The sequence below is a fragment of the Hippopotamus amphibius genome, chromosome 8, assembly GCF_030028045.1.
Source record: "Hippopotamus amphibius kiboko isolate mHipAmp2 chromosome 8, mHipAmp2.hap2, whole genome shotgun sequence".
In the NCBI taxonomy this organism is placed as follows: Eukaryota; Metazoa; Chordata; class Mammalia; order Artiodactyla; family Hippopotamidae; genus Hippopotamus; species Hippopotamus amphibius.
In genome coordinates, this window is record NC_080193.1 from 116,876,982 (window position 1) to 116,895,037 (window position 18,056).

At 35.1% G+C, this 18,056-nt stretch overlaps 1 protein-coding gene across 1 annotated transcript in view; it reads right to left on the bottom strand.

Annotated features, from left to right (window-relative positions):
* FSIP2 (fibrous sheath interacting protein 2) overlaps nt 1–18,056 on the bottom strand; it is a 117,412-nt gene that overhangs the window by 26,522 nt on the left and 72,834 nt on the right. The window contains exons 16-18 of the mRNA XM_057746510.1: nt 11,205–17,662; nt 8,674–11,156; nt 5–6,861 (exon numbers count right to left, since the gene is read on the bottom strand). Coding sequence (XP_057602493.1) covers nt 5–6,861; nt 8,674–11,156; nt 11,205–17,662 — 15,798 coding nt within the window. The remainder of the gene's footprint in view (nt 1–4; nt 6,862–8,673; nt 11,157–11,204; nt 17,663–18,056) is intronic.

The window sequence follows — 18,056 nt, forward strand, 5'->3', positions numbered from 1 at the left end:
CTACTTCTCTTGCTTTCTCTTTCTCTTTTTCTTCTTTCTCTTTGGCAGGGAGATTCTTGTTAATTGAGAGGGATAAATCCTTTCTTGAAACAGACTGTGCAAAATCCTTGCCAACCTCTTGAACTAGAGGCAGTGCCGTATAACTTGGGAGACTTTGTTGTTTTGAATAATCTGCTGATTCTTGAGAATGATATATTCCTAAGATATTGTCATAAATATTTTCAATGACATTTTGAACACATTCATAATCTGAGTACTGTCCTTCCTTTATATCTATTTGAGCTGGAGAGTCTTCCCTCTCATTGTTTGGCTTTCGGGCAACTGATTTCAAAGTTTTCTCTATTGTGGTCTCTGTATTTTTTGCTTTGGATATCAAAGAAGATAATTGAAAGGGCTTGTCTTCTTTCTTTAATGAATTTTCTCTTGTTTTGTCAATCTTCTCACTGTCTATTGCAAAATCTGGTCCAAGTATTTCCTTTTCACATTCTGTACCATCAGTAACTACTGGAAATTGTGTGCGTACCTCATTAGCTTGCCCCTCCTTATCTGAAGCCGATAGGCTTTTCTCAATTTCATTATTTTTAAGTGTTCCCTTCAAATATGGCTCCTGTGTATCTTTAGTTCTCACACTGGTAACTGGAGAAGTAACTTTTGATACATTATATTTTTGAATTGGAATTACCATTTCCTTTTCATTCTCTTTCTTTTTATTTGCCACAACTGCAGCTGATCCTGATAATAAGTTAACCATGTTGCTTTTCATAATTCTAGTTACAGAGGTAACTATTGGATCTTGGATGTCACCTTTTCTCATTGATGTCTCCTCAGTTTTGAAACTTTTCTTCTTACTCACTGCATCTCTATTTATTTCCAAAGTATCCAACAAATTTTTCTGGTCTGAGATTAGAGACGTGTGTTTATATGATTGTTCTGGTAAAGTAAGTTGGTTCCCTTTTACGCATCTGTTTATCTGTGTAGAGGTTTTCTGTGGAAGGTGTTTAACCCTTTGGGTGATGTTATCTGGATTTAGAAATGAAAAGAAGGTGGAAGACCAGTCTCCTGAAAAAAGTGGTTGAATCTTGAAAGCAGATATTGCCTTCTGGGCTAAAGCAGCAATTATTTCTATAACAATGTTATTTTTATCATCCTTCTGAACATCATTACATCCATACTTTCCTATGAACTGATCATACACAAAGTTGGATATCTTATCAACTGTCTCTTTATCAACTGGTGGAAAAGAAAACATTTCTTCAGCATTTGGTAGAACTTTAATTTCACTTTTCCTAAATTCTCCTATCAGAGAGTTTGCAAATTTTATAGCTAAGCTCACAATGTCTGGCTCTGGTGTTTCTTTTTTCTTAGAACCTTCAGTAATACTTGGAAGAGAATAAAATTTGCGAACAAGGTCAACAATTACATCTTCCAAAAATGTAGCTGAATATAGAGAAGGCTGTCTCTTTTCTTTACTAGGTTTAGTATGTACAGAGACATGGTCATAATTAGATAAGTTACTGGGAGATGGTTCTTCACCATGTAAAAATGGCTGCAGATGATGATCCATGATTGCCTTCATAATGAAAGCAGCTATTTTACTGAGAAATGAGCCTCCTTTTTCGTCTTCATCTTTCTGGACTTCAGCTTGAAATTCAGATTTTTTCCAAATATTATTACATATAGAGTCAACCAAATTCTCAATCACTTCTAATTGCATACTCTCTGCATTCTCCTCTGCTGTAGCAAGACGGATCTCGTGTTCAGAAATTTCTTTGATAATTTCATCAGTTAATTTTGATGCTGTATCCACAAACTCATAATCTGGTGAAACCTCTTCCTCTTTTAGTTCACTTTCAGTGTCAGCTGAAGGGAAGATATGCACTAGAAGCTTGTAAATCATATCTTCTAAAAGAGAACGTGGCAGCACAGTAATACAGGATGGCAAGGCATGGCTATCTCTGACGATGACACTCAGCACATTTCTGATGATTTTATCAGGTTGAGGGGAAGAATAGGAAGAAGATACTAATTTTCCTGAAACTAATGACTGCACCTGATAATCATAAATTTCTTCCAAAAGCAAATTATATATTTTTCTTCCGAAACAAGCAGTATCATTTTGTATAGCCCTATATATTTGAATCAGAGATTTATATTCATCTAATATTTTTTCATAAATTAGGTTGACTGTTTTTTGAACCATTTCTTTATATCCTTCCAAAAAACAGATATCATCATCAAAATTACCTGCAACTAAAACCTCTGATGTGGTGAACTCCAGAACAATTGAATTTACTAATGTTGTAACAATGCCAGTAACTTCGGCTTTTACTGTATCTGGGTTTTGAGCAGCCAAGACATTATGTGAGAATGCATAAAGGAGTTTACATAAAAGTTCAGAAATTACTTCCTCGAAAAAGACAGCTGAATTCACAATGAAAGACAACTCTTTTTGTTTAGGATCTACTGCTTTCTGTTTATAAGTTTGATCAACTGCAGCTGAAACAAGAGTTTTATCTCTAGATAAAAATGACTGAAGATGATGATTAAAGATTTCTTTTATTATAAAACTTGCTATTTTTGAAACAGGTATATTACTTATACCTTTTTTATCCTTTGTAAGAGACTGGTATATATTTGAATAGGAAAGGTCAGCATAAATGGAATCAACCATGGATTGGATATCTTTTTCTGAAATCATACTATGCTTTTCATTCCCATGTTTAGTAATACATATTGCATGTTTTGAAATTATTGACATGATTTCATTTATCACTTTTATTACTGTATTACTTAAGTCTGATTGAGAAGTATTCGGGTGTTCTGTCCTAGAGGCCAATGGACTCATCTGAGATATAAGCTGAAACACAATTTTTTCCAAATGAGTATGTGATAACATAGTAGTATATAGTGCTGAAGCCTGTCTTTGGAATCTTGATTTAATAATGTCACATTGAACTTTCTTTATCAAAATATCAGTACTAAGTTTGGGTTGGGGCCCAAATGGAAGCTTTTCTATAAGATCTGGATGAATTTGGAAATCAGAGGTTTCGACCAAGATGGTTTTAGTTATCCTTGCAGCCAGTGTCTTTGTGTCATTCAGAAAATCTTTATCAGGCATTATATCCATTTCATATTCTTGCACAACTTTGCTGTATACCCTGTCAATAATGTTTTTGACTACATCTCTCTCCACTGGAGGCAAACATAAATTTTCCTCAGCATTCTCTAAAATGCTAACTTGGGCTTTTGAGAATTCCTCTGTTATGAAATGTATGAGTTTTTCAGCTTTATCAAACAGTTCATCTCCTGAATCTGTTACTGATTTTGTTTGTACAATGCCTAACACCCTGTGGAATATTTTGCTTAAAATCCCAGAAATCACATCTTCCAAAAAAGTTGAGGAATAAACACTGGCATAAAACCACTGCCTTCTCTCATCGTCAAAATATATGTATGATGAAGAAGGTAATGACTTTCCATCCACAAATGGCTGAAGATGTTGTTGACAGATATGTTTAATGATAAAACCCGCTATTCTGTCAATAAGAACATCATTACTGCTTGTGATATTTTGCTCAACTGATCCTTGAGACTCAGAGTTTGAAATATTTTTGAATACTGAGTCCACGAGATGCTGAATATCATCTTCTGAATAAACAAACTTGGTTTCTTCTTCATCTTTTGAAAATCGAATTTCATGTTGGGAAATTTTCATCCTAATGTCACTGATTATATTTGAAGCAACTTCATTGAAATTAAGTTTTGATCTATCTTTTGGATTACCTCTGTTTGCAACAATACTAGATGCAGAAGGAAAAATTTTAGATAACAGCACTCTGATCATGTCTTCTAAAAACGTGTACGGCAGCAAGGTGTTATATGGAGATAAACTCTGACTTGGCTTGGGAGATCTACTGATGTTACCAAGAACGTCTTGAACAATATTCTCAGCTGTTGAAATAGAATATGAAGAAGATGGAAAATCCCCAGAAAACAGTGGATGAAGAAGGTAATCTGAAATAGCTGCTACAACTAAGTTGGTAATTTTTTCCACAAAAGTATCACTGTCTTCAGACTCTTTATCAGCCTCAGGGTCTAATCCATGTTGTTTTAAAACATTTCTATAAACTGAGGTGACGAGTTCATCCACAATATCTGTATCTACAGAGGGGTAAGACTGTTCTTTGTCATCATATAGAATGTGAACTTTAGCTTTGTCAAAATGGTTATTTACTGACTTTACTATTTTTTGGGTCATGTTTTCCATTTCAATTTTGGTGTTATGCTTTGGACTGAAAATTTTTGATAAAAGTCTGGCAACAATTTTCCCTACAAATGTCTCAGGATAAATACCTGAGGGTGATGGCATCTGGGGTCTGTGTGACTCTATGACTTCACTGATAACTTGTTTAACCATATTCGATACTGCATCTGATGGAGTCTTTGGACGAGGTAAACCTTCTCCACACAAAAATGGTTGAAGATGATTTTCAATAATCTCTTGGATAATAAAACTGGCTATTCGGTCAACCATTATCGGGCTTCGGCTGACTACACTTTTCTGTATTGAAAGAAGAGAGTCAGATGTTTGCATAATATTTCTATAAACAGAATCCACCATCTTCTGGAGGTTTTTTCCTGTACATAGATATTGATTATCATATATAGTGAACCAAATTTTATGTTTTGAAATGGCTGATATAACCTTATTTATTATACAGGTAGACATTTCATTAAAATATGAACTCATGAAATATTTTTTTCCCAAAGAGGAAGCCTTACTGGGTGGAGCAATGAGTTGAGATAAAAGTCTTCTGATGATATCTTCTAAAAATGAGTGTGATAACATGGTGCTATAGCCTGCTGAAGACCTAGGTTGAGAAGTAAATTCTCTCAGGTTATTCTGAAGTTTCTGTAATATAATTTCAGCATTGAGAGGGTAGTATGAGTTATATAAAAGCTTTCCCCTGAAGCAAGATGAGAGTTGGTAGTCCAAGATCTCTAATAATATGCTATTCGTTATTTGTTCTGCTATTGAAGTACTGTCACATGCCAGATTACCACCACAGGTCACTTTTAATTTATATTGCTGTAAAACATCATAATAAACTGAGTCAACAATCCTACTAACAGTTTCTTTATGGATTGGTGGAAAACACAGCCTTTCTTCAGAATTCCGTAAAACAGTGACCCTAGCCTTATTAAACTCATTCACCACATTGCTGACAAACAATGCATTCATCTCACTGAGCTGGGCCTCAGTGATGTTTTCATTTTTGCCCCACAGTGAAATAGAGAGATTAAAAAACAGTTCTGAAATTATGTCCTCTAAAAATGTGGCTGAATAAACACCCGTATTCATATCTCCTGGATATAGCTTATTATGGATGGCTATTGTATCCATATCTTTTGTTCCCTGTCTTTTAAAAGGTGACACATTAGTGAAATTTACTGAATATTTTTTGCCAAATGGTGCTTGTATTTTGGAGTTAACTACACTGGGATTATTCAGGGGTCCTGTCAAAGCACTGCCATCATAACTCATGAGTCCTAAAGAATCTTTAGCTTGTCCTAATTCTGTTAATTCTGGCCTTTTCGCTTTTATGAAACTAGACTGTATTTCTCTTGTTCCACATGTCAACTGCTTGTTTGCAAAAGGTGGACTTTGGGGGAGTTGTATTCCATGACATAGTTTATCCATCAATGATTTAACCAAGCTGTGGGAAATAATAGTAAGCATAGAGTCTGATGACAATAAATCTTGATCCATTTCTGCCAGATTTTCCAAAATGTCTGACATATAATCCCCTTGAAATTGTTCACAGTCCATCATTCCCTTACAATAATCAAATTCTTCATCATCCACACTCTGAAGTATTTTTAAAAGTTGACATTCTTCTGCTGATATCTCTTCAGAAAGAGGGCTATTATCAAAAAAGAGAGAGTTTGTGCATTTTTCTAAAAGTGTTCTAATAAGTTTCTCACACACAACATTGAGAAGGAAAACCGATTTGGGGGTGAGCCCTAAGTTATTTCCAAGTATGTGATTACACTGCCAATCATTCGATGATGCGAAAAATGTTCCTGCTTTTTTATCAGAATCCATAGCCTCAACTGGCTGTTCATCTGGTAAAAACAACTCCAAAACAATACTGAAAACCTTGTTGACTACTTCTTTGGATTCATGAGTTTTTAGGCTATCAGTCAGACTATCTAACTTACAGGCCAGATAATTTAATTTATTTTTTTGAATGATATGATCAGTTTGAATCCAGTCTCTGGAAGCTTTATGTCTTTGCATGGTATTTTTTTTGTTGCAAATGGGCACACTATTGCTTCTAAGCATGGAAAATGGTCTATTTCTTTCACTGTGTTCCAGGTGATGATTTAACCCTATTTCTTTGGACAGTACATGAATCACACCTATTAAGAGATCCTGAAAGAGCTCATCAAAGTCAGCAGCAGCTACTCCTGGGCAGTAAATGTACTTTCTTTTTAATGAAAACATTTGCTGTACAATGTCAGTCTCTATGATGTTACTATTTAAAAGGATTTCAGTGATGATTTCAGAAATACTTAAAGCAAGTTCTCCAACAGAAATTGACCTACTCTTAAACACTTGAGAATCAATTGAAATAATCCTGTTAAGTGCTGCATTTTGTCTTTCCCATGCTTTCTCTTTTTCTCTGCTCTCTGTGGTGCTATCAGAAATGTTTGAAATTAAATGGCAAATGACACACTCAGTGAGATGTTCACAAAGTTGATAAAGTGAAGAATCATTGTATATGCTTCTTAGAGGCTGTTTTGATTGATATTTTTTCCTTGACAGTGTGGAAACAACAGACACCTCCTCACTGGAAACTTAAAAAAGAAAACATTACCATTTTAGCATGCATTAAGAGACATATGGAAAATTCAATATATTGGTAGTTATTTACATATGAATTTCACCTTTGGAACACCTCACTAAAGAAAAAGGAAAATCTAGTCAAGAAAGATATTGGGTTTTCTTCAGTTACTTATTTCCCACATGTGGGATCTTAATTTTAGCCATAAAGTTGAGAAAACAACCCTGAGGAATTCAAATCTCTAAGTCTAGTGCTGATATCTGTCTTGCATAGATGGTTAAGGTGCTCGGAGAAGCTGGAAATCCTGGGGCAAAGAAATGATTTCCAACTGTAGCGTTACATCCTAGCATGTCTGCAATGATCTCTAGATATCTCATGTAATTATTTTAAAAATATTTCTATTCAAATATATAATGTTATGTATTACTTTTAGGAAGCTAAAGAGTTGTGTTGCAATAATAACTTGACTGAAATAAAAGTGTGCTCACTTCAGAAAGGTTAGGGATAAACTGTAACGTCAGCAATACTTTAACCCCTAGATTCATTTGTCACAAAGATGATGGGCCAACCCAGCCAGGCACAGGACTCGACTCTTCTATTCAACAGAGTATCTAAATCATATACCTACTTGATATGGGCAGTTTCTTAGATTTGTAGCCAAAGCTACATACTCTTCTTTTTTCTCAAAACTTCCTCAGAATGTAACAACCTGTTATACCTCTGCATGTGGAATCAGGCAAGACTCAGTGGGGAGGGGAGGCTTTAAGCTGAACTTTGATAGCTAGACAGGTTTTGGCCATGTTGAGATGAAGGGAGTGAGGAAAGAGTGTTCCATGTGGAAGGAACATGAGTGAAATCACTGGAAGGCCCTGGACATGTCTGGGAATACAGAAGAGATATGGTAGAAAGAGCCAAATACCAATGGGATGGAATCATGGATCTTCTCTTGTTTGCTTTGTTTTTCTTATTCTCTAAGTTCAGTTAGGCTATGCTTAAAGAAATTCTACTCATAAGCTTGCAATTGTAGACACACAACTGTCCATCTTGAAATAATATCAGTTTTAAGTATAGGAAATGGCCTTGTTGTATAGGTAGGTAGGACTGATAGTATGTGTTCTGCTATTTGAATGATGGGCAAGTGATGTATCTGGACTGGTAAAGTAGCAACTAATTATTGGCAACTGGAATTACTGATCCAGTTCAAGGCTATAATAGATTATTAGATTGAATTTTATGAAATTTCCAATAATTACCAGGTTTTGATATACAAAAGTGGCTGTCACATATGGTTCAACTTAATATTTACAGATAAGCATTTTTAAAAAGGGAATGAAAAAATATTTTTAAATATATGTTTAGAGTATTATACCTAAAAGGAATTTAATACTGGAATACAAACAAGATGTTTAATACTACTGTTCTTATCCACTGTTACTAATAATAGCAATAACTTCAACTGTACACCTTAAAGTTGAATCATACCTTCAATCAGTTACCTGTGCATTTGGTATGATTATAAAGAAGTCGTGCATGAGAACTTTAAAAGAGCTTTGGAACTCATACCTCATGTTCAACCAAAATCCCCTACTTTAAAACAATCACATTTTCTCTCATCTGCAGATATGGAAAATTCAGCAACAGACCTTTTCAGATTCAAACCATATGAATGTTTAACTTTTTTTTTTTTAGTATCCTGATATATTAAGAAGTAATTAAATACCCTCTAAGGCTGTTTACAGAAAAACAGTAAATGAAGCTTCTTGGACGAGATCTTTTAAATAAATCAGACTATTTTTTTTTCTAAATTATGCCCACTCTTGCTTACCTCTAGTTTCAAAGTTCTTTAAATATGTGACCACGGATGTGGTGACATGTCTTGCTACCAGATGAATTTCATTTGGACCTAGTTCATGATCAGCAAAAGCAATGACTTCAACTTCTTTCAGAGTCTTTATCTTCACGTAACTCTTATTTTCCCATTTTTGCAACAAAGAAAAATCTTCCCTGCTGGCTTCAGGCCTTTCTTCTTCTTCTTCTTCTTCTTCAGGTATACAGCTGATTCTTTTATCCCACATTCTAAGCAAGTTTTTCTCCTCATTCTTTTGTCCTCCAGCTATTACAGACAAAGGGTTTTGCTTTGATATGAAAAATGGTTTCATTGTTTCTGTGCTTTCATTAATGTGTGGTTGACTTGGAAAGCCATAGCTTGACAGCACAGTACTGACAATATTTTCTGCGGCTAAACAAATTTTGAGTGGAGAAACAGTTGTATGAATTTGGTTTGGCTCAACAACTGTTTTGGAGATCTCATAATGAAACACTCTTGGATTTTCACCTTTTCTCATTTCTATGAATGACATGACTTGCTTTAATGCTGTTTCTGTGGATTCATTTGCTTTCTTTAACAGTTTTTGTAAGACACTTCCTTCAGGGAGGGAGCTGTTACCTTTTATAGCTTGATCAAAATAGCCCAAGTAAGATTCCTCTGGGCTAAAGTCTTGTACTTTGTTTCTAGAGCATGATGGTATATTTTCTGAATCAGGCCCTTCCATTGGCTCTGAGCTTCTAATTGTGTCTTCTGCAGAGGCTCTGGAATATGAGGGTAAATTTGATGAAGGCTTATACCTTTTTTTCTTATCTTCCTCTGAATAAAACCCCAAACCTGATACACCGCTTTGTGGAGGATTATTCTGAAAACTTACTTCCTTTAACTTTGACATGGGCATTTTCATATTAGTTGCTAATTCAACCTGATTAACAATGTAGGTATTTTCTACTCCTTGGAACAAACTTTGCTTTGGAAGGTTTTTGATCAGAGACTTGTGGAAATGAGGACACTGGTCCATCAGTGTACCAATGATCTCACTTGCTGCAACATTCTCTTTCAGTATACTAACTGAAGATGGTTCTGCTTGGCTTATTTCTTTGTCTAGCTTGCTCTTAATTATACCAAGCATGTCACTGATAATATTAACAGCATATGTTAGTAATTCTGAATGGAATGAATGAAACTGTAGAAGGGTATTCTGCACATTTTCCTTGGAAATAACAGTACTTGACTTGGATTCATTGGAAAACTTTTTCAGTGGTTGTACTTTTGGCAACATCTTTTTGCTTAATAATCTTGGTTGGACAGGAAAAAGGTTTTCTACAGGCATTTTCACTATTTCAGAAAACTCATATTTAGAGATATGTTTAAACTGTAAGTCTACAAATGACTCTAACATATTTAAAACCCTTTCTACAATTTCTCGAAAAATTTGGTTGCTAGAGCCCAAAGAACTTTGGTCTTTGGTTTTAGTGTTACATATTGGTACATTGCTGAGGATGTCCTTGGTTGGAAAACCATATTTAGTTTTCGTAGTAATGTGTTCTTTCCTACTTGCTGGAGTTTCTTTACCACGTGGGGTGGGCATCTGGGACAAAAAGCATAGCTGTAATTTTTCAAATAGCATTTCAACAATCTCTCTTCCAAACATATTAATTTGTGCTTTGGTGTCTTCAGCTCTAGCAGAAGCTCCCTTAAAACAACTATGAAACCTGTTTTCAGAATCCTCAAGATGTGGCAAATTTAAAAGTGAAAGAGAATGTTCTAATTCTTTTGCTTTTATTGAAATTTCAGTCAAACCATTTTCAGCTATCATCAAGAGCTTACATTTTTCATTTTCCATGTCATTTGATTCTGCTTGCCATTTGTCAAACAATTTTTTAAATATACCTTCTTTAGGAAAAATCTGTTCTAACTGTGAAGAAACATTTTCCAAGTAAAAACATGCTTGTGGTTTGGCAAGAGACTCTGCACCTATATTCCCCTGTGAAAGTTTGGGATCATCCAGATGTGAGAATTTGATAGGATTAGTCAAATTGTGGTTATTTGTAGCATATAATCCTTGCAAAACTGTATTAACTATTTTATTTGCTGCCATGATTTGATCAGATGGTAAAGCTTTATCATTTACCATTGCTCTAATTTGCGTCACCTTTTCAAATTCTTTAACAATTGTTTTCAGGATATTACTTATTATATCTTTGGCATACATTTTTAGTTCTGAAGTAGGCAATTTCATTTCCAATAAGTTTTTGGCATCTCCTGTTGATAGGATGTCTGGCAGCCCACTGGCAGTCCTGGACCAATTATTTTTTGGAGACTTCTCTCCAGTACCTAATTTGGTCTTGCTTTTGGTCTTAGAGTGCCTAGGTCCTAGGTGTGGTTTTGTTCTAAATTTAGGCAAAGGAGTAACTTTGGATCTTGCTTTTAAATTTGTTTTAAAACTTGGCTTAGGACTGCCCTTAGGGCTCACTTTAGAACTGTGCAGCCTTAGAGGTTGCAACTCATCGGAACAACCTTCATGGGACAGGGTCTCTTCTAGATAAAGTGAGGCAAAATTTGTGATCTTATTGAGAACCATTTGGACTAAATCCTTCCCTACTTGTAATGGTGAATATTGTAAAAATGTGTTTTCCAATTGAGAGACATTTCGACTGCCTGCATAAAGATAAACCTGTGGCAGAACATAGCTAGTGGGATTACTTCCTATTCCTGCTTGTGTAGTTTCTCTGATGCATGATGATTTCCTTGGTAAAATATTTTTGTCAGCGGCTACTCTGTTACTTTCATATAATGATGTCACGACTACAGAGTACATTTTCCCCAAAACACTTTCAATTATGTCACTTGCTACACTGCTAATATGTGATTGAAAGAAGTTTCTTTGTGTTATGTCTGATGTTTTAGAGTTAGATACAGAGTGGGGGATTTCATTAAATGAAGGCAAATGGCCTATGATTTCCATTATTCTTTGATACACTTTACTTAAAACTTCTTCCACTGCACTGAATAATGCAGCTCTTTCTTTTTGTTTTGATTCTTCATTTCTCATAAATATTTCTTCTAAAACATTTCTCTGGCTTTCCCTTTCCAGTGCCATTTGGTTTTGTTCTAATGGATACTTTGAAAACAGAGACAGTTTGGTGTGTTTTTCCTGAGCTCTTTGTCCTAGTGATACTTCATTTGATGCAGTTACTTGTGAAAATAAGTTAAGATTGTCCTTTGAGTAAAAACTGATTTCCTTTCCAGATCTTTTATTACATAAAATCTTTAAGATACTGTTGACAGTTTCACTCACAGTGGTGATTTCTTGGAATGAAATATTGTTTGGGTATGGATGCATCTTTTGGATTTCTAGGTCTAAGTCATTTTTAACAAGCTTCAAAATGGCACTGGCAATGATGTCAGCATATTCCTTAAGACTAGCTTGTGACAGATGAATTGTAGATCCATATTTTTCTCTGTAACTGGCAAAAGTGGAATCTGTGAGTTCTTGGCTGAGAATAGTTTCATTTGATATTTTCAGAATATTCACATTTGATTCCACCTGGCTTGATTCATGAAAGATGCTGTCATCTTGTTTACAGTTTTCCAGTTCTGGGCTCAGAAATGACTTTTCTTTAGGCTGGAAAGCAAGAGTAATTAACAAATCTATTCTTTCTGTGGCAAATGATTCTAACCGATTGAAAATAGTTTTACTGATGAAGTCAGCACTTTCCTCACATGGGTCAGGAATAGACTTCTTGGGGTCTTCTCTCTCTATTACAGTTATCTGACTGTCACTAGCATAAGCCAATTTCAGGTTTTCTGAAGATGGAAAATACTCTGTTTTTCTTTCACTTTTTGACTCCATAAGAAGAGGCTGTTTACCCTCTACTTTTGGAAACATATCACGAAAGGACAGGGGCAATCTTGTAGAAGTAGGGTCCCTTGGATTTATGCTAAGTATGACAGAAGAACTGAGATTATGAAGAACAGTATCTACTATATCACTGGATATCAAAATGACATCTGATTTAGGAACTGAAAATTTTGGAAGAATCTTATTTGCACCGTCAATGAACATTTCAGAATTTGCTCTGGAATGTTTGCCAGCTATGCTACATTTGAAAGTGGGTATGGCAAATGAGAGATTATTCTGATACAGTGTTTTTTCATAAATATCACATAAGATACTTTCAATGGTATCTTGTATTTGAAACTGAAGTACTTTTCGATACTCAGTCTTATTAAACATCTTTTCAATAATGCCTTCTTGCTGATCTGAATTAATCTCTTTGTCAGAATTGTTTTTGTCACATTTTCCTTTAGATGATATAATATCTAACACCATGTTAATAATATGACTTGCAATACTTTCAGAAACCACAGTGTTATGAGTTAAGAAAGAACTTTCCCTCTCTTTATCTAATTCATGTTTGATTCCTTGTAAAATTTTTCTGGCCACTTCTGTTGCATATGTATTTAATTTATTCAAAGAGACTTGACGTAATGAGTTGGTCTTTTCTGACATCATATGATCCACGGAGCAACAGGAAAATTGATCATCAGAATGTAGATCTTTGGCTGGTAATGTTTTGCTTAACGTACTCTCCTTATCCTGCTGAATAGGTAAAGCTATTGGAACTGTGAAGTTGATTTGGGGACAAAAGAGAGACTGTACTTTGGAAGTAGCAAAAGTTTTTAAACTTGTTAATATTGCCTGTACAATATCTTCAACTATGCTTACTTTAGCCTGTTTGTCAACACTGAATCTGGACTGAAGAGTATATGGGTTCTTGTTCGTTACAGTGATGGTAGGCTTTCCTTCTCCATAGGTGTGTTCATGAAAAGAAACATTTGCTGAAAATGTGATGGTTTTATACCTATTTTCACTTGCATTTCTCTCTGTTATAGCAGCTGAATAAAGTTTATCAAATACAGTTCTAACAACATCATGTGCCACTGTGATTACCTCTGTTTCAGACACCATCGTTTTGTCTATAAATTGAACAGATGTTTGAGCAATTGGCTCATCAACATTGTGAGGGATGCCACTTAAATGGGAGTGGGAGAGAGAAAGCAGATTTAATTGACTGACCAAAGCACTTTGAAAAATTTCATTTAAAATATTTCTTATAATGGGAACAACTGGAGATTTCTGTGGTTCTTTGAGTTTCACTTCAATTTTGTTTAAGGTTCTTTCTAGAACCCATTGTTGAAGAGAATCTGATTTAGTTTCTTCTCCTTGTGATATTCTCTCTCCAGTGAATTCTTTCTCTGTATTTGCAACATCTTCTAGAAATGAATCTGATTCAGCTCCGCCAGGAAGAAAATTTCCATAGGTCGGCCTGTATCGATAATTTTCAATGCCTCTCTCTTCAGATTCAGTTTCATTAAGCATATCTGAGGATACTGCATCTAAAATTAAACTGACTATATTCTCAAGCGTTTGTTTCTCAGGTGGTGGTGTTTCCATACTTGTCCTCAAATCTAATGAATTCATATTTAGTTCTGTTTGAACAGCTTTCAAAATAGCACTTGATACCTTCTTTGCATGCATGTATAAAGCAGACTGCAGTAGTTCTTCATGTGTGTCCATGAAGACACTGGGACTTTCACATTCCAAGTTCATCTTACTGCTTTTTTTATTTCCGTCATTAATAGAACCCCCCAGAGTTTCTAAATTTCCATTGACAAACCCTTCTAGTTTAGCAAAAACCATATTAAGAATATCTGAAGCCACAGCTTTCAGTTTCTTTGAATGCATTTCTTCTGTGCTCCCTGTTTTGGAAGACTTAAGAACAATAGGTTTTTCCTTGCTTTTAGTCATCTCTTTACTACCCTTCTGAACCATCCTGGAAACTATGCTGGAGATTATGTCAGTGCATTTGGCCATTTCCTCAATAATTGAAGTAAATGATAGGCTGTCAATATCAAGAGACTCTGAGACATCTTTAAAGCCAGAACTTATGGAACTAGTATCCGTGTCAACACTACATAATTTTGCAAGGATATATTCCAAAATTGTTGTGGAAATGAGCTGAATATTAGACTGCAAGTCAGTGGCTGTTTGCTGATTCTCATTCATCTTCTCTCTGCTTAGCTTGCTACAAGATGGTTGACAGTAAGGGTGGGCTCCTATGAGCTTGCATAACATTTCACAGAGTATCTCCCCAATATTATCTAACACTTGCAATCTGGAATTCTCTTTGAGATCTTTTTCATTAATGACACTATGGAGAGCACATGGAAGAGCTAAAAACTTGTAAAAAGATTTTTTATCCTGTCTACTTGGCAAAATGTTCCCTTTATCAATATTATCAGATCGATATGAAGTTGTAGGCTTTGGATTATCTGAAGGGAGTGAAATACTGCTTTGATCTGAATGTCCACTTGATAATATTTCACAAATACAAGTTAATAATGGAGATGCCATAATGTCATCATTGAGATTTGAGACAGGAGATTCTAATTTATCAGTGTCAGTAAAAAATCCTTTACCTGTAAGAGATTTGGTATGGTCTGTTTCCCTAAGATTTAGGTTTTTCTTATTGAGTTCCAGTTCATTCTGTATAGCATGCAAAACAATGTTCACCACTTTAGCTGTGTAAGTAGTAAGTTGAGACTGTAATGATGATTGCTCTGCAAGTGAAGGTTTGAAGCCCATTTGCAATTTTGGATAAACAAATAACTTCAGCCTTTTAAAAACTGCATTAATGATCTTATCAGTAACATCATCTACAGGTTTAGGTTCACTTTCTTCAGATTTTAACAGCGAAGGCTTTGCAGGATCTACATCGAGTGAAGACAAATATTTCATTTTCTTTTCACTGTGGAACCATATTTTTAATGGTTTTTTATTTGGTACTTCTTTGACCATGTGGGGAGTGTCAGGACTCTCTAGAGAAGTTTGATGAACTGCTGATGAAATGGAACTTTTGGTGGTACTGGGAATGCAGCTTGCCTTATGAAGTATATTTAATACAGCATCTGTTATTTCTTGAGCCACCGCACTAATTTCTGACACAGAAAACATCTGGTCCATCTGTTCTTGATGTGACAGTCCTTGAATTTTTTTTGAAACAAGAACTGAAGCTTCTTTGCCAGTTTTACTGTCTAAATGACCAGGAGGAACAGAAGATACATCCTTGAGCATTTCTGTTAAAATACTTTTAACTATGTTTTCTGAAGCCTTTTGTATTTGATGCTTTTGATCTTGGCTGAAAAACAAAATGTCTTTATTTAAACAGGGCTTTTCATTTAAAATTTTTTTATTCTTAAAAAATGGCAGCTCAGCCTTTAACCTCCGATCATGAAATGCAACTTTGCTTCTTGGAGAAGCAGGCTTTGTAGGTTGTTTGCTATTTCTTTTGTATTCAAGACAAGTGTTTCCCTTTGTAAACCAATGCTCAGGAATCTGTTCTTGTGATTTTGCTTTTTCATCTTTGAAAGATGAATCAAGCACATTTTCCACAATTTTGTCTATTTCTTCACTGTCATCTTCAGAATAAAGAACCATGCCAGGAACATTAATAGGTAGAAATGGTCTGCCAGACCTAGGACCATTAGATAATCTAGTGCCAGTGAGTCTGTACTTTACTTCAGTGTCAGAAGGACTTCTCAGTCTAGAATGTCTACATTTTTGATTATCTGCTTTTACTGGTTCCTGATGTAGCTGAGTAAAGAGATCATCGAGCAGCTTAAGGAGTACTACTGTTTCTTCAGATGCAATAAGTCTTTCATTATTAAGTTCAGTTTGTATGTATCCTAGTATAGTGCTGATTGCTTCCTCTATGTAGCCAACTAAAGAGGACTGGGAAAAAATATTTGACATTAAATTTTGTATTTCTTCTTTAACAATTAAATTAGCTGCATCAAGTTTAGGACTACATTTTTTTTTGTTGGCTTTTATAAGGCGCATATATGTTAGGTCTGTCATATGTTGCTGATAGGAAAGTTCAGTTGCATCTTCAAGATGAGGAAGTTCATTTTGCTTATAAGATGCAAGAGTCATCAGCTTTTCTAAAATGGCATGCACCATATCCTCAGCAAGATCACATATGGGTTCCACAGGATGAGGCAGTGAAGCTATTAAAGGTTTGCCATATGATGGAGTGAGAGATTCTCCACTAGGTGGTAAGCTTGGTTTAATATTGACTGACAAGTCTTCTTGTGAAAATATCTGGACACATTTTTTCTCGACTGCAGACTGTAGCTTCTCAAGCATATTTTCCACGATCTCTGAAGCTACTGAGCAGATATCAGCATTGGAAACCAAGTCTCCTTTTTCAGGCTCACTTTGGTCAACAAAAACTTCAGCAGTAACAGAAGAAATAGAGGGGATGGCCTGTGTTAAATCAGACATTATTTCTTGAAAAATGCTTTCCAAAATCAATTCAGTTTCCCCTTTTAAGTGACACTTAAAGTTAACAAAAACATTCTTTAAACTCTTCATTTCATTCATGGCTTTTGCTTTTTGATCAGTAAACAATGGACTCTCTAAGCCATCTGTTTCAGTGGTAGCGTCCTTTGATTTTTTTGTGCCTGTTTCAAACGATGCTAGAAGGTGACTATCAGATTTACAACTTCTAAGCTTAGGGTATGTATATATCATGCTTGTTTTATTATATTCAAGTTCAGATGTTATAGATTGTCCTTTAATGTGATATGTTTTTCCTACAACTGTTCTTTCCACACAGGCAGATGGTGGTTTTAAAGGTGTGGTTGGTCGCCTTACTGATATGTCAACTGCAAATGCACAGGGCTCTCCATGAAATGTTTTAGTTGTTGCAGATGTGTAGCTTCCACATGTAAACTCTTCACTGCATGTGCTACAAAAACTCGAACTATCTGAAGAGAGGATGGAGTCATCAGACACTGGGTATGCATTATTTTTCAACCTTTCTTCATATTTTGTGATGGCTGGGTACAATATACTGGTCACTGTAGCCACAACCCAGGTCATTATATTCTGAATTATGCTATTCAGTTCTTCAGAAGTTACCTGGAAAAGGGGCAAGCAGGAATGAAAAGAAAATCATGTTAACAGCTGTCTCTATTCTGGGACAGAGGGGAACATTTAATTTTTTATATCAAGCAATGCATAGCTTGATACCATCATGGTTATAAAAAGAACACATTAAAAGAAAATCTATTTAGAATTTCAAATTAATTTCAAGTTGGTTTATTCGGTACTACAGTAAAATATTTTTTGTTTTATAAGTTTCCATTTGACTCCCATTCCTTCAGAAGTTCCTCCCCCGCAACATTTATTGCTGGAATAAATGAATTTTTGGTTAAAAAAAAAGATTCACTAAATTGCTATCTAGGCACATTACATGCACGTATTTTCGCAAGAAGAAATATAGTGTCTACAATCAAGCAAAAATTACTTTAAA